The sequence below is a fragment of the Neoarius graeffei genome, chromosome 11 (genome assembly GCF_027579695.1).
Source record: "Neoarius graeffei isolate fNeoGra1 chromosome 11, fNeoGra1.pri, whole genome shotgun sequence".
NCBI lineage: Eukaryota > Metazoa > Chordata > Actinopteri > Siluriformes > Ariidae > Neoarius > Neoarius graeffei.
The window spans coordinates 43,969,471-43,991,883 of record NC_083579.1 but is presented as its reverse complement, the minus strand read 5'-3'; the positions used below and the strand labels follow the sequence as shown (position 1 = coordinate 43,991,883).

General features: G+C 40.8%; 1 protein-coding gene across 2 annotated transcripts in view; it reads right to left on the bottom strand.

The window, feature by feature from the left end:
• Nucleotides 1–1,696: 1,696 nt before the first annotated feature.
• adss1 (adenylosuccinate synthase 1) overlaps nt 1,697–22,413 on the bottom strand; it is a 25,193-nt gene continuing 4,476 nt past the window's right edge. For both annotated transcript variants that reach the window (XM_060933005.1, XM_060933006.1), the window contains 11 exons: nt 18,301–18,363; nt 17,905–17,955; nt 12,856–12,922; nt 12,644–12,751; nt 12,484–12,565; nt 12,267–12,393; nt 12,029–12,183; nt 9,578–9,702; nt 9,336–9,433; nt 2,596–2,745; nt 1,697–1,974 (listed from right to left, as the gene is read on the bottom strand). In XM_060933005.1, the coding sequence (XP_060788988.1) occupies nt 1,922–1,974; nt 2,596–2,745; nt 9,336–9,433; nt 9,578–9,702; nt 12,029–12,183; nt 12,267–12,393; nt 12,484–12,565; nt 12,644–12,751; nt 12,856–12,922; nt 17,905–17,955; nt 18,301–18,363 (1,079 nt within the window). In that variant the 3' untranslated portion in view covers nt 1,697–1,921. The remainder of the gene's footprint in view (nt 1,975–2,595; nt 2,746–9,335; nt 9,434–9,577; nt 9,703–12,028; nt 12,184–12,266; nt 12,394–12,483; nt 12,566–12,643; nt 12,752–12,855; nt 12,923–17,904; nt 17,956–18,300; nt 18,364–22,413) is intronic.

Genomic DNA, 22,413 nt, shown 5'->3' with positions numbered 1-22,413 from the left:
AAGAATGAATGGGGCCATGTATCGTGAGATTTTGAGTGAAAACCTCCTTCCATCAGCAAGGGCATTGAAGATGAAACATGGCTGGGTCTTTCAGCATGACAGTGATCCCAAACACACCGCCCGGGCAGCAAAGGAGTGGCTTCGTAAGAAGCATTTCAAGGTCCTGGAGTGGCCTAGCCAGTCTCCAGATCTCAACCCCATAGAAAATCTTTGGAGGGAGTTGAAAGTCCGTGTTGCCCAGCAACAGCCCCAAAACATCACTGCTCTAGAGGAGATCTGCATGGAGGAATGGGCCAAAATACCAGCAACAGTGTGTGAAAACCTTGTGAAGACTTACAGAAAACGTTTGACCTCTGTCATTGCCAACAAAGGGTATATAACAAAGTATTGAGATGAACTTTTGTTATTGACCAAATACTTATTTTCCACCATAATTTGCAAATAAATTCTTTAAAAATCAGACAATGTGATTTTCTGGATTTTTTTTTCTCATTTTGTCTCTCATAGTTGAAGTATACCTATGATGAAAATTACAGACCTCTCTCATGTTTTTAAGTGGGAGAACCTGCACAATTGGTGACTGACTAAATACTTTTTTGCCCCATTGTATTTAATATTGGATCATTTTCCTCAATAAATAAATAAGCAAGTATAATATTTTTGTCTCATTTGTTTAACTGGGTTCTCTTTATCTACTTTTAGGACTTGTGTGAAAATCTGATGATGTTTTAGGTCCTATTTATGCAGAAATATAGAAAATTCTAAAGGGCTCACAAACTTTCAAGCACCACTGTATGTATGCATATATAAAAATTAAGGTCACAAAAAGGAAAGTATGCATTTGTGTTTTCAGCAAGCATTTGTTGAGTTTATGCAAGTTTGATTTACTATGAATAAAATAAACCTACAAGGCAAATTTACCAGCACAGCACAGCCACACCTCATGTCTCAACTGCACTTTTTTCTTTTCTTCCAACTTCATCGAATATTTCAAGAAGAAATAATAATGTTCAAGGAAAACCAAAACCCAGATTTTACCCAATCCCTGCTGTTTTGTGGTTGCATTTCTTCCCATCATTTATTCAAACGAAGTCTCACTTACACTGTTACTTTTCAAATGGTGTTCGGTCTTAAGTTCGTCTGTAGTTTTACTGCCACAGTTGGAGAGCAGCTCATGCAAGCTTGGCATAGGATGGTGGAAGAGAATGTTCTGTATTTCTATCTATTTCTTCCGCAGCCTGACTGACATCTAACGTTATATCTGATATGAAAGAAAACTGCTAAAAACATTTGTTCACGAGATATCAATATCAAGAAGAGGAACAGAAAAATAAAAACAGACACCCCCTGGAAAAAAGACACTAATCATTTGGATCTCTCAGCAAAACCATCTCATGCGACATTGAATAAATGTATTCCTGAGGCTGTTTATGGAGTAACTGCAAGTTGCAGACGCATTTCATGCACAGTAACTTACATTGTAGGTAAAAACTAGTGCGCGCTGCCACAAAATAACTATGCAGAACTTCAACAGTGGATATTAGTGCTGTTTTTATCTCCAGTCAGTTAGACTCAGTCAGACAGACACGCACACATATTTAATTTGTAAATGTCTATCACTTTGATCCAAGAAGAAGAAAGTGCACAATGTAAGACAAAAATAATGCCTGGATGTAACCCATTATCAAGAGACAGATCGTTTTTAAAATAAATTTATTAATAATTATTAACATTTACTAATTTTCAGTGTCAGTTGTTGAGGCAAAATTCCACTTGTCTTAACAACAGGTCTTGCATCTAAACACAGCATTTGTGAATGCTAATCCATTTGCCGTGACAGAAATTCATATAATTGTCATGGGTTTCCTGAGAGGATGGCGCGTTGTTGATTGACTCCAGATGTCACTGGAGGACACACGCTCTAGAACATCTGTATCATGCATTCTCTGGACTTGCCTACGCCCACCCACTTAACTGCAAAGACATGAAAACATGAGTTAAATCACCAAGGTGCTGAATTTACTTCAAAAGTAAACATATCGCTTTTTATTCTATCCACATTCACTGGATATGAACAATCACGTGCTCTGACTGGCAACTCCATCACTAGGCTATCAGCTGTGAGTAGATCCAAACAAGATGGCGGAGTGTGTTGTTGAACCAACCAAGGATGAAATAAAAACTACTTGAAAACAACCCCCCCCCCCAAAAAAAAAAAACAAAAAAGCAACAAAATATGGAGTAAAAGTATTTGATGGTATGAACATTTAAAAAAATTTTTTTCAAGAATTATTATTATTATAGCATTTTTCACAAATTGCTACAGTTATTTCACCGGTTTGTTTACATTCGAAGTGAAAATGATTTCGTGGGACATTTTGTATAAAGTTTTTATTTATCGAATTTGCAAAAAATAAAAATGCTCTGTTTCTCAAAATCCAGTGAATGTGGATATAATAAAACAGTTATTCCACTCAACCTCATCGTACATGGCTTATAGCTACGCGCCTCGTCGGCTACCAGCTCACGTATGACTCAATTTCATGGAATAACTGTTAATTATGCTTTATGCTAAGCCATGTGTGTTTGACTCACTAGGTACACCGATGTGATTCTCCACAAAGCGGATGTAGTTCTGGGCTTTAGGGGGCAGATCATTCCACTTCCTGGCTGCTGAAGTATCTGTCTTCCAACCAGGCAGCGTCTCATACTCCACTTCAACCTTCTGTAGTACCTCCATATTAGCTAGGTGTCCCAAAAAACAATATATTTAAAGAAAATCCATAGATCAGCATTTTACTGGTTCAATTTTACTAATTCAGTAAGATAACTTTTAATGGGTGGCAGTTGGGACGTAAGCATTTAACAGCTGACAAACTTTATTTCACTCAAATGCCTCTTTTCACTTTACTCACAATGTTCTACCAAGGGGTCAAACAAGATGCAGGAATGGGAGTGGATAGATACACTTGCCTATCTGATGCTGAGAGTGCTCATATACAGTACTGTGCAAAAGTCTTAAGGCTCACTCACAACCCGCCGTACGTGCTACTACGGGCGGTCTACGGTCAAAAATTTGGCAAAACCGTGCTTGAGACTTGCGCGACACTTGCGTGTGTTCAGCGCTGTAGAAGGTCGCAGACTGGCTGTGGACACTTTTGGTCCTGCGCATGCAAATTCTACGGGTCTTGCGAAAAATCAAGAATGCATACACTACGTACGGGACCCGTACTCATTTTGTACGCCTGAACCAAGTCAGCAGCACAGCTAGTAGGGGCTTTGCGATGACAGTAAGACGCACGAGTGACGCACGGTCATTGTACGAGTGACATGCCTGAGAAGTACTACACAAGTACTCCACACTTGCTATTTGTGCGGCCCCCGAGACAGAAGTACATCTCACTTTCTACCCCTATGTGTGGCATGCACGCAGCGCACATGACCTGCACACAACACAAGGGGCAAGACTCTGGGTATATATAGATTGGGGAGGAACCAAGGAACCGATCATGTAACGTGTAGCATTGTAGAAGGGAAGAAGATGGCTGTCGCCATACCACCACAATGACTGAGGGAGTTGGACCCTTATAGGCAGATGATAGAAGCTGAGGAGCAACACGAAGCGATATTGTTCTTCAGCCGAAAGACAGATGCAGAATGCTGCAGACATGCTGGTTTTATACCCACTCCTGACTTGTGTCACATGTAAGTCTTGAGTGATTGTCACGTGCTAATCACGTGCGTCACACATGCTTCACAAGTGCGGCCTGTACTCCTAGCACAGGAAACTGGTAAAATGCAAGGTCACATGCACTCCATACTCACTGAACATGCACTGATCACGTGCGTCAGACATACGCTTTCAATGGGCTAACGGCACAATTTTTCCTCACGCCTCGAGGAAGTCAGGCGTGCAACCTGTACTTGACAAGTACTTTGCCTGTACTCCTCCCCCAAACTTTCCCCCGGATTCACCGCGACCCTGCAGCACGGCTGTGAGCTACCAAACCCTGCGACCCGTGTGTGTCCAAAACACTTACGGCGGGTTGCGAGTGTGGCATTAGGCACATGTAAAGAAATGCTGTCAAAAAAAAGGCTTAAAAATCATGAAATGAAATGTTTCAACATTTAAAAAAAATATTATAAACAGCAGTAAGCCATAATAAATAAAGCAATGTCAATATTTGGTGTGAGACGACCCTTTGCTTTAAAAAAAAAAAAAGTCTCAGGTACAGTGAGAGCAGTTTTATAAGGAAATGAGCTGTAAGTTTTACTGAGCATCTTACAGAACCAGCCACAGTTCTTCTGGACACTGTCACACTTGCTTCTTAATTTTGCAGCAAAACCTAGTAGCCTTCATCATATTTTCTTTTTTAATCTGAAAAGTGCTCTCTTATGTAATATGCTGCTCAGATACAAACTTTTTTTTTTCCTGTAACATTTAATTTTGTGCTGGAAAACGAACGTTTGGAACTCTAAAATGTTTTTGTACTGATCCGATAATGTAGAAATCTATAACAAAGTTTGTATGAAAAAAAAATAGGGTGCCTAATACTTTTGCACACTACTGTATGTATTTCCACTGTTGGCCAGGGTGAGGAATCAGGATCCATCACTCATGCCAATAGCCCCAAATTGGCCAGACAAGCACTGGATAACAGAAATAATTTGGCTGCTGTACCATGTCTGGTATCTGCAATGTGCATTTACAGGATACAGGGGTTCAGGAAGGTTGACTAGCACTCTTGGTAAAGTCTTGGTACCTACCAGCACCTGTCTTACTGGATTGTATAGACCCCTTGCACTGACGTCACCCGAAACCGGAAGTAAACAAACCCTGCGCCATATTGGAAGACCAACAAACTTGTGATTGGGGGAAATAACGGCAGTCGTATGTGAACCCACGAGAATAAAGTGGAGTGGCTTTATTTATGATTTATTGGCCCAACAGTAGACTTGAAAGAAACCTGTGAGACTTGGCAAAAAACTGTGGATATAATGGATAAGTCTGTGCATGATCTGTGGACATGGCAGATTATTTCAAAACCCTGAAGCCTGCTGAAAGGAAGCGATATGTTGAGAAACTGACTCTGATTGATGGTTTTGTCCCTTGGCTGCGTTTATTACAGCCAGCCACTGACACATTTAGTGTGTCTAATGACTAGGGTGTTTTCATTAGAATTTCATGCACTTGGTTCATCAAACAACCTACAATGGTAAACTTTTGTGCTGTGTTAGGGTGTTCTAACAAAGCTGATGGGAAAGGTGAAAAGAAGTCTTTCTACAGAATACCAGCTGGGATTGAGACACAAGGGGAGCAAACCAAGGAGCTTTCTGCCAGGAGACAGAGAGAGGATTTAGCTGCTTTATGCAGAGCTGATCTGAATACTTCAAATCTACAACAGTACAGAAGATGTTCAGACCATTTTGTTACTGGTAAGTCACTAGGCTAGAGTGTTGTAGAACATTTTTTTTTATGTTTACTGAATAAAAACATCCTTAATTTTATCACATTTATGTTATATATTTCATTTCTTTCTTTTGTTTTAATTTTCCTCCCTCCATCCCTCTTTGGATTTTAAATATAGTTTTTCCCCATGTCCAAATAATTCAAAGATATATAAATAAAAACAGATAAGTAGTAAAAAACTCTCGCTCGTAGTTTGTTTTAGATTGTGAGTATGTACAGTTGTGCTCAAAATAACAGCAGTGTCTTTAAAAAGGCGAGTAAATGTCAAAATTCTTCAAATAAATTGTACTTTAATGAACACAAATGCATTGGGCATACTGCACATTCTATTTCAAAGCAAGAAAATTGGAAAAAAGTAATTACATTTCATAATATTTCACAGAAAGTCAAGAAATGTAATGTTCAAAAAAATAGCAGTGTTGACATCTTTCTTTGGAAACGCAAAAATGTACCATACAAACTAAGAAATTCTTTTAAATTTAACTTTGCTGAGTATCCTAAACTAATATTTTGTTGCATAACCATGGTTTCTGATAACTGCTTCGCATCTGTGGTGCATGGAGTCGACCAACTTCTGGCAACGGTCAACAGGTATTGCAGCCCAGGTCAATTGTACTACGTTCCACAATTCCTCTGCATTTCTTGCTTTTGCCTCATGAACAGCATTTTTTATGTTAGCCCACAAGTTTTCTATGGGATTGAGGTCCGGGGATTGTGCTGGCCACTCCATTAGTTGGATGCTGTTTGTCTGGAACCATGATTTTGCTCGCTTGCTGGTGTGTTTGGGGTCGTTGTCTTGTTGAAACACCCACTTCAAAGGCATTTCCTCTTCAGCATATGGCAACATGACTTCTTCCAGTATCCTGATGTACTCAAACTGATCCATGATCCCTGGTATGCGGTAAATAGGACCAACACCGTAGTATGAAAAACATCCCCATATCATGATGCTTGCACCACCATGCTTAACAGTCTTCACTGTGTACTGTGGCTTGAATTCTGTGTTTGCAGGACGTCTGACAAACTGTCTGTGACCCTTAGACCCAAAAAGAACAATCTTACTTTCATCTGTCCACAAAATATTACGCCATTTCTTTTCAGGCCAGTCAATGTGTTCTTTGGCAAATTGTAGCCGCTTCAGCACATGTCTTTTCTTTAACAATGGGACTTTGCGGGGGCTTCTTGCTGGTAGATTGGCTTCACATAGACGTCGTCTGATTGTACCAGTACTCACAGGCAAGTTTAGATCTTCTTTGATCCTCCTGGAGCTGATCATTGGCTGAGCCTTTGCCAGTTTGGTTATTCTCCGATCCATTCGAGAAGTTGTTTTTCTTTTTGTTCCTCGTCTTTCTGGTTTTGGCTGCCATTTTAAAGCGTTTGATATCATTTTAGCTGAACAGCCTATAAGTTTCTGCACTTCTTTGTAGGTTTTCCCCTCTTTTATCCATTTCTTGATTAAAAGCCGCTCTTCATCAGAACAGTGTCTTGAATGACTCATTTTACTTGGTTTTTCAGGACCAATGCAGGACAGCCAGCATATGCAATGTCAGTTGCCTTGATCCTTAAATAAGGACCACCTGTTAACACCTTTTTTTTTCCACAAAATCAATGCCCTCCCTAATTGAACTCACCACTGCTATTTTTTTTGAACACACCCCTTTCAGCTAATCATTCAATTTCACAGAATCAGTAGCATGCACGGCAGGCCTGTTGGGTCTGTTGGTTTTCTATACCTTTACTATACCCTCCAGAAACTTGCTTGCGGTGTAAAGGTTGAAATTTTAACAAAAACAGTGATTTATCTTGCTACTGTTGAGGGACTGCTATTATTTTGAACATAACTGTATGTATGTATGTATGTACTTGAGGTCTTCCAATATGGCGCCCTAACAAAATCTCGCGGTACGGTGACGTCACGCGGTAGCCCTCTATAGATTATCAACTTAGCTTACACTAACAAAGGGATGTATAGTTGGCTGGTTTGTGTGCTCACGCTACGAACAGAATGGCAACATCTTAAGCCTGGTTTCTATTCAGAAATCTCTGCTGATCTTGGAACACTGTGTTGAATGTAGGTGTGAACAAGAGACACAGCTCACCAGGGACATCTGTACACCTGCTCATTTATGTAGTTCCAATCATATAACAGCAGCACAATGCATAAAATCATGCAGATACAAGTCAAGTTACAAGTTAATGTTCACATCAAACATCACAACGGGGGAAAAATTGTGATCTCTGTGACTTTAAGTGTGACATGGACGTTGGTACCAGATGGGCTGGTTTGAGTATTTCAGAAACTGCTGTTCTCCTGGGGTTTTCACACTCAACAGTCTCTAGAGTTGTGAGAATAGCGCAAAACTAGATAGAACTCGATGCCAACGGCGTCGATGGGGTGCCTCCGCCCAGTAGACTACACGCCTTATTAAGTTGTGATTTGGGGATGGACATTTGACCTCACAGTAATCGTGACCTGGTGAAATTACTTGTATCAGCCTTGGAGACATTGTGTTCACAAGGTTTTCGGACAGACATTTGACCTCACACCTTTTGATCTCAAAATCTAATCAGTTCATGTCTGTCCCAAAGTGCACAAATGGTGAAAGTTTGGTGAAATTCCTTTCATTAGCCTTTGAGATATCGCGTTCACAAGGTTTCGGGACGGACGCACGCGGACAGACATTTGACCTCACAGTGACCTTGACCTTAGACCTTTTGATCTCAAAATCTAATCAGTTCATGTTTGTCCCAAAGCGCACAAATGGTGAAAGTTTGGTGAAATTCCTTTCATTAGCCTTTGAGATATCGCGTTCACAAGGTTTCGGGATGGACGCACGGACAGACGGACAACCCGAAAACATAATGCCTCCTGCACCTTACGGTGGCGGAGGCATAAAAACCCAAAAAAACATCATGTGAGGGGAGGATCTGCAGGCTGAAACACCTTGTTGATGAGAGAGCTCAGAGGAGAATGACCAGACTAATCTGAGCTGACAGGAAGTCTATAGTAACTCAAACAACCACTCTTTACAACCGTGGGGAGCTGAAAAGCATCACAGAATGCAGATCAAACTTTAAAGTGGATGAGCTACAACAGCAAAAAACCCATCAGGTTCCACTTCTGTCAGCCAAGAACAAGAATCTAAAGCTATCATGAGCACAGGCTCATTGAAACTGGACAACTGAAGACTGGGAATAGACCAGGTGTTTCTTCCCCTAATCTTCAACTGTCCAGCTCGAACTAATCTAGCCATTTTCCTCTGACATCTCTATTATCAGCAAAGCATTTGCACCCACAGAACTGTCACTCATTGTCACTGGTTTCCTTTTTTTTGTTTTTGCCCCCTCCACCATTCTTTGTAAACTCCAGAGACTGTTGTGTGTGAAAACCCCAGGAGATCAGCAGTTTCTGAAATACTCAAACCAGTCCATCTGGCACCAACGCCCATGCCATGATCAAAGACACAGAGATCACAATTTTTCCCGTTCCGATGTTTGATGTGATCATTAAGTGAAGCTCTTGATCTTTATCTGTATGATTTTATGCATTGCTCTGCTGCCACACGATTGGCTGATTAGATAACTGCATGAATGTGCAGGTGTACATGTGGTCCTAATAAAGTGGATGGTGAGTGTATGTCTCATCTCATCATCTCTAGCCGCTTTATCCTGTTCTACAGGGTCGCAGGCAAGCTGGAGCCTATCCCAGCTGACTACGGGCGAAAGGCGGGGTACACCCTGGACAAGTCGCCAGGCCATCACAGGGCGTGAGTGTATGTATTTCTATATATTGTAGAACATAAAAACCTTCATCTACATCTCCACATGCAATTGTACAGCTGATGCTGAATCGTTCAGATTTTACCTGGGAAATGAGGAATTCGTTTGCCATTGAGTTTGTAGGCGACACCCACTTTAATCTCATCAAGCACATCAAGAATGTCTAGTTTAGTCAAAGCAATTCTGCAGAAAAACAAAAAACACTCAGTTGCTTGTTTACACTAATATATATACACACACACACACTTTGCAGTAGTTTCATTAAGATATTGCTATATAATAGAAGTTCAATATTTCATATATTACTATATTTACTAAACAACTCACGCGGTGAAGCCGTTGATCATGTGAGCATATCTAAGGATGACCAGGTCCAGCCACCCGCAGCGTCTTTTCCTGCCTGTCGTAACACCAACTTCATGACCTCGTGTCTGTAACAGCTCCCCGACAACCTATATGAGAAAAGCATTTAATAAAAAACAAAAAACAAACCATTAAAATTTCTGCAAATTGCTCATTTTAAATCAGCACACTCCTGTCAGCGATCATTCCAGTGTTAGGTACTTTAAATAAGACACATCACATTCCTAAGGCGCTCATATCATGACTTCTTGAAATAACTAACGCACTCTGCCCTTTCTGACTAACATGGCGTTCATATTTTTGCAAGTGTAATGGGGTTGAAATTAGTCGACATACATGAAATAGTTTTCTCATGTTATTGACGGTCCAGAAATCGAGCGAAAAGGTTATGTAACCGTACTTGGAACCAAGCCCTGAAATGTGTGACCTAAGGCACAAGCTTTTTCCCCTTTGAAAGCAATGATCTAAAACCAACATAGTAAAACAACAACATGGCTACAGCTTTGAGGTATAAAGCAGCTCTTTTTAATCTTCAGTAAAATTAATTTAAAAGAAATAACATTTCATTTTATTTATGGTAAGCATGTAACTCTCAGCAAGTGGACCGCTGTCACATTCTGAAACTAAACCCCTGGCCCAATTTCAGAGCCTAAAGTTATCTCCTGTTCATGTGACGGTTATTAGAGCACTGAACCAGTTGGTGCAGTTAGATAATCTCCTCAACTCAATGATGAATGAAAGTCACACACACACAAAAAAAATTAAATAAATTGCAGAATAGTACATACAAGGGTCTTTTCGGTCATTTCAGACAAACAGGGTTGCTTTTGGAGACATTATTCTGTGGGGTTCAGAGTTATAAGGGTGTAGCGGAGTCCTTTCCTCTTAAATTTTCAGAGTAGTTATAGTGTTACCTGATTAGAAAAAAAAATATATGCTGATAATCTTCTGGTGCTCACGTATCCATGCAATAAAGCAGTGACTGAACTTAAGTTTAAAACGTACGAAGTCATTCAGAACGACTTAAAAGCCAAAACTGTTTCTCTTTTTAAGAAATCTGTAGTGCTGATGTGACAAAACCCTTAAAGGCATGCTCATTAGATATGAAATAAAAAGTCTAACTAAGGCGGCACGGTGGTGTAGTGGTTAGCGCTGTCGCCTCACAGCAAGAAGGTCCTGGGTTCGAGCCCCGGGGCTGGCGAGGGCCTTTCTGTGCGGAGTTTGCATGTTCTCCCTGTGTCTGCGTGGGTTTCCTCCAGGTGCTCCGGTTTCCCCCACAGTCCAAAGACATGCAGGTTAGGTTAACTGGTGACTCTGAATTGACCGTAGGTGTGAATGTGAGTGTGAATGGTTGTCTGTGTCTATGTGTCAGCCCTGTGATGACCTGGCGACTTGTCCAGGGTGTACCCCGCCTTTCGCCCGTAGTCAGCTGGGATAGGCTCCAGCTTGCCTGCGACCCTGTAGAACAGGATAAAGCGGCTAGAGATAATGAGATGAGATGAGAAGTCTAACTAAATTATCATGGTACTCTGTCAAAGCCATAATAATTTAAAATATAAATTCACCCCAACTCTGAACCTAACTCCATCCAATGCATCATTTTAAAAAAAATGACAGTTACACTACGACAGTGTCTACATTCATTCTTCTGTCTTTCTCCCATATTACAATGACAGTCACATTACCATGGCTGATAAAGAATGGAAGCTAGTACATTACATTACAGGCATTTAGCAGACGCTGTTAAGTTTAATCTTTTTAGCAGCCTGGAGAGCAGTTGAGGGTCAGGTGCCTTGCTGAAAGGCACTTCAGCCATTTCTGCTGATCCAGGGAATCGAACCTGTGACCTTTTGGCCTCAAAGCTACTTCCCTAACCATTAGGCAATGGCTTCCCCCCATGGCTTTAGTAATTGTGGTAAGTTAACTTCAGTGTTATGGTACTGGTAGTGGGCTTGCCTTTTTCTCATCTCATCTCATTATCTGTAGCCGCTTTATCCTGTTCTACAGGGTCGCAGGCAAGCTGGAGCCTATCCCAGCTGACTACGGGCGAAAGGCGGGGTACACCCTGGACAAGTCGCCAGGTCATCACAGGGCTGACACATAGACACAGACAACCATTCACACTCACATTCACACCTACGGTCAATTTAGAGTCACCAGTTAACCTAACCTGCATGTCTTTGGACTGTGGGGGAAACCGGAGCACCCGGAGGAAACCCACGCGGACACGGGGAGAACATGCAAACTCCGCACAGAAAGGCCCTCGCCGGCCACAGGGCTCGAACCCGGACCTTCTTGCTGTGAGGCAACAGCGCTAACCACTACAACACCGTGTCGCCTGGCTTGCCTTTTTATTTTTATTTATTTTGACAGACTGTACCTAGTCAGGTAAGTGATGCAGACATGAGCTCTTACATTGAGTTGTTCTGTTGGGAAGGCTCCAATGCCCACTCTAGTGGTGTAAGCTTTTGATACCCCATACACATCTCCAATATTCGCTGGAGGAATGCCAAGGCCAGTGCACACACCACCAGCGGTGCAGTTGGATGATGTCACAAATGGATACGTTCCTAGACACAACACAGACAGTCCCTTTCTAAGTGCTGTGTTACTCTGATGTACATGTACAACTATGTTTCTGGGATGTCCGTACCAAAGTCAATGTCTAGCAGAGCAGCATTTGCCCCCTCCACAAGAATTTTCTTCAGCGGTCCGTGAATAGCATCATACATAAAATATACTCCGTCCCTTACCATGGGTCTGATTCTCTCTGCATAATCCTGCACACATACAGAATGAGGTTTAGGTCACAAAAACACTGCATTAATTTTCATATGATATAAATCCAGAGTTTCCCCAATTTGACTTGCCTTTAGTTTTTTTAGTTCACCTTCAACATCCAGTTTAAGAGCGGGATACATGGACTGGTACTGCTGTGCCAGGTTTTTGAACCTAAAAGGAAACAGTATGAGTTTAGATTCTAAGCACAGCCTTGTAAATTCTGGTTTTAAAAAAATGTTAGAATTTTACTTGGTGGAAAACTCTGTAAAATCTGCTAGCAGGTCACAGATGCGAAGTCCGGTTCGGGATGCCTTGCATGCGTACGTTGGTCCAATGCCTTTCTTGGTCGTTCCTATGCTGTTATGAAAGATCAAACCATGAGAATAAATGGCTAATGCTTCCTAAATGCAATTCCTGCCCTATTCTTAATTCAGCTAATTTATGAAATCACCACATCTTACTTCTTCCCTTCCTGTGCTTGTCTCTGCACTTCTTGCATTCCATCCACAGCTTGATGGAAATCAAAAACTAAGAGAAAACAGAGTTCTGCATCAGCATCATTTTAAAACCATGACGCTCAGTATCATCTACACTCATATTTAATACTGTTTTAACACACCCATTATCCTTACCCTCATGACCTGGAGGTGTGTAACATATATTGTGTCAATTTACTAGTGTTGTAGTACTTGAGACTGGTCTCAAGACCACATTTTGAAGGTCTTGGTCTCGACCGCATTTTTACTCGGCCTTGTCTCGGCCTCAGATATAGAGATTTTATTTCAAGATCGGTCAAGACCGCAACTGCGGGATTTTGTGAAATTTCCAGTGCATTGTCTGATTTATTTGGTAACATCGTTACTGTGATTGGATGTAAAATTTCCTGCTTCAAATGTGACCAATAACGTGGCTTATTGCTAATTCGAAATTTTTCTTCCTGTTAATGGCTGTCACCCCTCCCCCCTTTACACACATGTCTGGTCCTGGGCTTGACTTGATCTCAACCCCTCAAAGTCTTGGTCATGATACACCAGGGTTTCCCATACATAGACCATTGTGTGGTGCAGCGCCACACAATGGATTCCTATTGCCACACAATCAGACTCGCGATTTTGAAAAAAAAAATTTCGTTGCATATCGTTCCGTTCATTCATAGTGCTCTTTCTTCTCGTTCACGCGTGCGCACGCACACACAGAGAGTGAGAGAGAGAGAGAGAGAGAGAGAGAGATGGAGAGGCGTGTACACAGGCCTGCCGTTGCGCATATACCCGGACTGCAAGTAGGCCTGTTAGGCTAATTAAAAATAACGCAGCCTTCCCGATTCGCCTTCCGACCCCTTATTTTAAAAGGTAGCCTACGTCGTGCTCGTGATGAGCTTTATTATAGCCTTCTTGGCTTACATGAAACGGACATCCCTGAGTCAGGCTATAAACCAATTTTGATGCATACAGTAGCAGCTTGACGCAAGGAATCGGCCTTATTGCATTATCCCGTTTATCCCGCTTCAGCATTCATGCAAGTTATTAATAATGGCTTGACATTCACAATAAATAAGGATTTCCCACTAGCCTAAATAAAATGTTGTTATACTCACCAGGATGCCTAGTTGATGCTATCTGAAGCATAAAATCTGAATATTTTAAGAAACATCTTTATTAGCTTTATTGGCGAAGTAGATAAACCATCACTGCATCACTGATACGCACACACACTGGCAGCTGATTCGCCCACTCCTCCTCTCCACGCATACTGCTCAAGGGCTATCAAGAGGAAAACCCAATGCTGTGTGATATTTAGCACAGAGAAGAAGGTCAACGATATCTGGAGTCTACCAAAGGTTAGTATGATGTACTGTGCTCAAACACACCTGCCCAGTATGTAACTCAGAAAAGGTAGCCTTATGCTAGCTTTATGAACTGCTAGCCTTATAACGTTATCAATATTGAACATCCAGCTGTCAGCCTAATAATAGTTTCAATAACGTTGGAAACGCAGCAAACAATGTGATAAAGATAAAATGCGGTATTTGAGATAGGCTACTGTAGGATGCCCATAGGCTAATAATAACTTTGTATTTATTTGACTATTATATATGCAAAGCCTGCATATACATATTATATATGTATATGCAGGCTTTGCACCAATTAGGGTAATGCTTTTTCATTATTGTTAGTTGCCTTGGTGTTACCTTAAGTGGTTTCTTACATCTAATTATGATATTTTATTATTATTTTGTTGTTACATTATACTATTTATTTCATTTTAGTATTGGTTGAGGTAAGTGTTGAGTTCAATATTTAAAATAAAAACCTCCAGCTTGTTTTTTGCAATTTATTCCTTGAATGTCAACTAAAGAATGATTGAAAGATTGCCACCAAAAAGGCAAAAAACTAAGGTAAAAACTAAACTTTAACTTCAATTTTGGTGAGTAATTTTCATAAATTTAAAAGACAGGTTTTCCACCAACATCAAGCCCAGCAAACTAATGGCCTGCCCTGTAATGTAAAGTTGGGTGGAGGAATGAAACCAGGCAGGATTCTGGTAAAAATTGTTTTAGCTGTCTTCTCTTAAAGAACTTAAAAGAATTTAGATTGAACTGAATAATCTCAAATGCTTCTTGTAGCTTTAAAATAGTCCCAGCAGGTGACTCTGAAGAAAAATACTGTGTTTGAACACCGCCCGCTGTAAACACTTTGCATACACCCCAATGACAGACTCCACCGACCGCCACGACACCACCGCGCACGATTCCCTCATCGGCACAGTGGAGCACCACAAATTGCTACCTGGTCTGTGGGAAACACTGTACACTTTGGTTTTGGTCATGACTTGGTCTTGGTTTAGGTGGTCTTGACTACAACACTACGATTTGTTGACTTGCTAGCTGACAAGCTATTACAGTAATATTAGCAAGCAGAAGCAATGTTGTTATAAAGTTATGTTAGCTGTCATGGATTGATTTTGTTGTTGGTAAAAATAACTCACTTAATATAAGAAATACTGTATTAGGTTTTTATTGATTCTGTTTACACGAAAACATTTTCATTTGTCAGTTTTACCTCAGTCTCTGTTCCTTCAATGGGTCATTGAACATACTAATGTTAGTTACACTGTCAGAAATAGGGGTACAGCAGGAGTCCATTTCCAGCAGGAAATGGACAGCAGGAGTCCAGGAGCAGGTCCAGCAACTGAAGCAGGATGTTAGCAGGGGCCTCAAGAACATCAACCAGTCCATGCTCCCTGGTAAACTGAAGTTATGGTGCCTACAGTTTGGTCTGCTACCCTGACTGATGTGGCCACTAACTGTGGTTGACTTTCCACTCACAACAGTTGAGAGTATGGAGAGAATGATCAGCTCCTATGTGAGAAAATGGCTAGGAGTCCCCAAATGTCTGAGTAATGTTGGCCTGTATGGGTACAGTATCCTCGAGCTACCAATCTCAAGTCTTGTTGAGTTTAAATGCGCCAAGACAAGGCTAGAGATAACTCTGTCAGAGTCCCGAGACAACCATCCAGGCTATTGAACCATCTCTAACAACAGGACGGAAATGGACTCCAAAAGTGGCAGTCCAACAGGTGAAGGCAGTGCTCCAGCATTCTGACATTGTGGGACATGTCAAACAAGGAAGAGGAGGTTTGGGGCTGGGGCAGAGCAGACCTTTGTGGAGCAAAGCAACCTCAGCAGAAAGGCAGAAGCTGGTAGTCCTGGAAGTATGGCACCAGAAGGAAGCAGCAAGATGTGCTATGGCTGTCACACAAGCAAAACAGGGACAGTGGATGAAATGGGAAAGCATAGCAAACAGGAGGATAAGCTGGAAGGATCTGTGGGAGATGGAGGCAAGCAGAATTAGCTTTCTGCTCAGAGCAACATATGATGTCCTTCCTTCTCCCAAAAACCTCCAGCAATGGTTGAACAAAGATCCATTCTGTCTACTATGCTCAACTCCAGCTACCCTCAGACACATCCTCACTGGGTGTAAGGGGAGTCTCTCCCAAGGCAGGTACACATGGAGGCACAATGAAGTGCTGAAATGCCTGGCAACAGCAATTGAGACCAAGAGAACTGCTACTAACACCCTGCCCCCCCAGAGCTTCAAGCGCAGTACCAAGGACACTATTCGTCCGAGAGGGAGAATAGTGGAGCCCGAGACTGGAAAATGCAGGCTGATGTAGACCAGTGGCTTACAGTCCCACCAGAGATTACCACCACCACCCTAAGACCAGATCTGGTATTCTGGTCCAACACCCTGTGCACCCTGTGCATAGAGCCGATAGTACCCTGAGAGGATGTGGTTGATGAGGCGAATGAGAGAAAGAGGCTGCGGTATGTGGAGATGGCAGCTGAGGCAGAACAACAAGGCTGGAAAATGAAGAGCTTGGCCAGTGGAGGTCGAATGTAGGGGCTTTATTGCAACATTTATCGTGAGGTTGCTCAAAAAGCTGGGAAGTCAAACAAGCCCAAGCCCTGTGCCAGACAATAAAAGAAACATCAGGGACTGCAAAACGCTGCAGCCAGTGGTTGTGGATCAGAAGGAAGGACCCCATCTGGGCCCCAAGATGTTAGGGACACACACCCAGGTCTGATCAGCCTGTGGTGGGCCTGCCTTAGCAGAGGGCGTATTGTGATTAAAAGGCTGAAACATCCAATGACACTATGGCGCACAACTGATGAGGTGTCCCTAACATCTTTTGGGGGTTTCTAGCATCTATGAGTGGTTGGCATTTAAAGTCAGTATAGTGTGGAGGGCTTCATACATGGGACTATCAACATCTTGTCCTAAGTCTTAAAATCTGTACCCCAAGGTACACTCTACACTAATGTACCACCTAGCACTCATTATTGGACCTCAAGGTAACTATGGGTACCTTTTTAGGGCCAAAAGGGTACATAAATGTTTCCAAGCAGGATAATAAGTACCTTAGATGGTACTGCCCCAGTGACCGGTCCCTTTGCATCTGTCTTTGTCTTGTCATTTATGTTGCTTATTGTACTTAGATATCTATATGTTTAGATAGCGAGATGTTTACCTAGATATAGGGTTATTTTCCCCCACCCTAACGAAGTTTGGCAAGGTATATAGAAACGGGTTCCGTCTGTCCGTCTGGTCACGTTTTCATTTCTGGGCCATATCTTTAAAACTATTGAAGATATCTTCATGAAACTTTGTATACATATCAAGCAACATATGAACTTGTGCCTTTTGCTATTTTGGATTTTTCTATCTTGTTTTGTTTTTTGTTCTATTTCCTTATAAATGCACCATGGGAAGCCTGAGGGAAATGGTATTTCAATGCACTGTATACTTGTATATGAACATATCGACAAAGTTCTCCTGAATCTTGACAAGCCATTGTACCCTTAAAGGTACAATAATATACTTTATTTCTTGACAGTGTATTTTCCAAAGGCCGTTAAGGTAACAACGCATATTACCCCAGGTGAGGGGAAGTTGATTAAAAAAAGTGTGTTAAAACAGTACAGGTACATAGCCAACATATAAATAGTATACCTATGTGAGCTCTATCAGAGATGACGAGTCTTTTCTCCCATCCTTTCAAGCCTAGCCATGGAAGAAGATTTAAAAAAATAAAAATAAATCACTTGAATCTCATGTTGAAGCTGACACAACACTACAACTGCCAAGGTTTTATATATTTACCAAATGAACAAAAAATATACAATGAAAAGTGAATTGAATCAAATTGGCACCATCTGGCTTTGCTTTCCTGCAAAACATAGCCACAGGTCAAGTCAAAACACACTTGTTCCACAGACATCTCTCAGAACAGGAAATGGTTAGAGATATCAGATGTTTGTACCTGAAAACAACACCTGGTACCATGCTTGGTACCTATTTGATTTCGGATTATTCATCACATCACAAAGTAAACTAGCTCCACTTTACCTTTCTTCTCATTTTTGTCAATTTCTTCAAAAAGGCCTGGAAGATGAACAACTACACCATTACCTGTGAATGGACAGAGGAATGAGAACAGATCAGAAGCAGCGTCATCGTCTTAAGTCACTTCATATGCTTATCTTTTATTTCTGTACATGCTCCTTGTTCCCCAACAAAAAACTTCCAACATAGGAACATTTTCTACTGAGATTAGCAGTAGGACAACCAATGGCTTCTTGATAAGATAATCAGGAGCGGACTCCTGAAGATACAGCTCAGTGTCAACACACAAGGTTTAAAAAAAAAAAAATCAATATACAGTACTGTGCAAAAGTCTTAGGCACCCTATTTTTTTCCATACAAATTTTGTTATAGATTTCTATTTTATGACTTCTACATTATCGAATCAGTACAAAACATTTTAGAGTTCCAAACGTTTGTTTTCCAGCACAAAATTAAACGTTACAGTAAAATATTTCTATCTGAGCATATCTGAGCAGCATATTACATAAGAGACCACTTTTCAGATTAAAAAAGAAAATATAATAAAGGCTGCTGAATTTTGCTGCAAAATTAAGAAGCGAGTGTGACAAAGTGTCCAGAAGAACTGTGGCTGGTTCTGCAAGATGCTCAGTAAAACCTACAGCTCATTTCCTTATCAAACTGCACTCATTGTACCTGAGACTACCATTTTTTTTTAAAAGCAAAGTGTCGTCTCACACCAAATATCGACTTTGTTTAATTTATTATGGCTTACTGCTGTTTATAGTATTTTTTTTTTTAATGTTGAAACATTTCATTATTTTTAAGCCACTTTTGGTCTACAGCATTTCTTTACACGTGCAAAAGTCTTAGGCACAGGACTGTGTATTCAACCAATGTTCTCTAATGCTTTCAAAACAGTTTAAAAGAAACCGCATGAAAATGCATTGTGTTTGTAATTATGGAGTCAATTAAAATACTAGAAATAATAAGATTATTTTGACATCATGATGGAATCTCAAATAAAATCCATCTTGTCACACACATCCCTTCATTCTGACACACAATGCAGTACATACAGTACTGTGCAAAAGTTTTAGGCACCCTATTTTTTTTTGTACAAACTTTGTTATAGATTTTTATTTTATGACTTGTACGTTATTGAGTCAGCACAAAAACATTTTAGAGTTCCAAACGTTAATGACAGGATACAGAAAAATGTTTGTATATCAGTAAAGAAAGCAGTGTATTACATAAGAGACACTTTTCAGATCAAAACATAATGAAGGCTGCTGGTAGCCTAGTAAACTAGACCCACCCGCCTAGCGGCCAAAAATATTTTTGCCTAGCGAGTGGGTCTAGCCTCGCACCATATAAGCAAAAACACCCCAGGCATCAAATCGTGCCCGCCAATCACAACGCAAGGTTTGTGTTTGGATTCTTTGGGCGGGCTTTTGCAGGAGTGACGACAAAGCTGCGCGACGCTGGAGAAAGCACAACAGGAAAGATGGCTTCGGGCTAGTGAACAGCGCGCGTTTGACTCCGCTTTGGAATCAGTTTTAGAAGAATTAGACTTGGAGTTTTCGTTGAAACATGAGCAGGAAGAGGCTCTCCGCTCATTCCTTTTCAAGAAGGACGTTTTCGCTGTTTTGCCGACCGGCTATGGCAAAAGTCTGATCTACCAGCTGGCTCCGCTGGTAGCCAAAAGGATGGGGCTAGTTTGTGCAGTACGAAGAATTAATAAACAGCTTTGAAACATTACTTTTTGATTGTTTCTTATTTTCCCGTTATTTTAAATTTAAGGGAAATTATTTCAACAAACACCACTAAATAAAAATAAAAACTCTCAAAAACAGTTTAAGCAAACCCTTGAAAAACACTTTAAAAAAAATAAGAGTGTATGTGGTACAGACTCCAAACTTGTGGTCATTATCTCCAAACTTCTTAATATCTAGAACCTGTTTATTAATTAATACACATTTTGAAAAATTATTTATTTCAAGGCCTCCCCCACTGCTTTCTGTCGCTCTGACTACGTCACAGTCACTGTTGCGCTGACCGCACAGAGACAGTTTGAAAGACAGCGGGTTGTTCCTCCCACCCCCTTCGGAAATGTCTACGGATCGAGGCCAGACTAAATATTCACATTTAGTCTGGCTTGCCAGGCTAGGCTGCTGGGATTTTGCTGTAAAAAATTTAAGAAGCAACTGTTACAGTCAAAGTGTCCAGATGAACTGTGTCTGGTTTTGCAAAATGCTTTACAAATCTATAGGAGTTTGTACTAAAGAAAATAAAGTGCCTAAGACTTTTGCTAGTTATATCTTACACATACTGTAACGTACACGTTTATACCACAGCACTGTTGAACTCTCATATCTGACAATAGTGCCAACTATAATATAAATTATAGTTTATTTTAATGTGCTCATTCTAATACTTTATTATTTTCATAGTAACAGTTCATTCACAGGGACCTGGATGGCAGACTTGCTCCATAACCTAATCCTCAAAATAAACATTTTTAAAATGCTATTTAACAAAGGGAAAAAAAACCCATATAATCCTTGATATGGTGAAGTTTTCTGTTAAGAGACATTTATTTATCATTTATGGAAGGAGACATGGTGAACATAGATCAAAGCTCTCCAGAATGAGCGAACTGTGAATGCACAAGACTAAGCATAAAGGTTCATTTAAAACACAGCGACACTGTTTTTTCTGAAATTTAATAGGCTTAAAAATGTACTTTAAGTATGGTACTGTGCAAAAGTCTTAGGCACATGTTAAGAAATTCTGTAGACTAAAAATGGCTTAAAAATAATGAAATGAAATGTTTCAACATAAAAAAATACTATAAACAGCAGTAAGTCATAATAAATGAAACAAAGTCAGTTCCTTGTGTCCGAAACCACTCACTCATTCACTACTCCCTACTCACTATCTAGGGAATTACTATATAGAGGAGTATTATAGTGAGCTTATTGGTAAAATGAAAAAAAAAAAAAAAAGCTTTCGGACACTACCCTATCACACTGTTATTTACGTCATTACTGTCGCACAATTAAAACGCGCCAGATCAGTCGGCTGGTGGGTTTTCAAAATAACAAAATACATGCGTGTATTTTTGTGATCAATACATATTATACTGAGCGTATTTCCTACATTAATAAATACAAAGTACTTTGTGTCTGCTGCATCTTTCAGTTCTTATAAATCAAGGCGGAATACTTTCTTCTTTGCCGCTGCCTTTTATTAAATCATATTTGAGGACTGTGATTAATTCCTCGCTCTGCACTGTAACTTTTATTCTTGTATTTTATCTGTCTTATTCTATTTTAGGGCGGCATGGTGGTGTAGTGGTTAGCGCTGTCGCCTCACAGCAAGAAGGTTCTGGGTTCGAGCCCCGTGGCCGGCGAGGGCCTTTCTGTGTGGAGTTTGCATGTTCTCCCCGTGTCCGCGTGGGTTTCCTCCGGGTGCTCCGGTTTCCCCCACAGTCCAAAGACATGCAGGTTAGGTTAACTGGTGACTCTAAATTGACCGTAGGTGTGAATGTGAGTGTGAATGGTTGTCTGTGTCTATGTGTCGGCCCTGTGATGACCTGGCGACTTGTCCAGGGTGTACCCCGCCTTTCGCCCGTAGTCAGCTGGGATAGGCTCCAGCTTGCCTGCGACCCTGTAGAAGGATAAAGCGGCTAGAGATAATGAGATGAGATGAGATTCTATTTTAGCTTATTTTCTATTCTCTTACTATTTTTAATTGTACTTGAACGTCCGTTTATAACACGTTTCTTCCTCTGTCCATTCACCCCAACACACTTTTTTTTTCTTTCAGCGTGACTGCAATGCATGATGGTATATATATTGCTTGGTTAGTGACCATTGGTTGTACACTACTTTTCATGATGCATTGTGGGATACTTTGAGTGCACTATATAGGGTGTAATAATTCTCACTATACATTTGGATGGCACTAGAAAATGGTGAGCTCACTATATAGTCCACTATATAGCGAGTAGGGAGTGATTTCGGACACAGGGAATATTTGGTGTGAGACGACCCTTTGTTGAAAACAATAGTAGTCTCAGGTACAATGAGTGCAGTTTTATAAGGAAATGAGCTGTAGGTTTTACTGAGCATC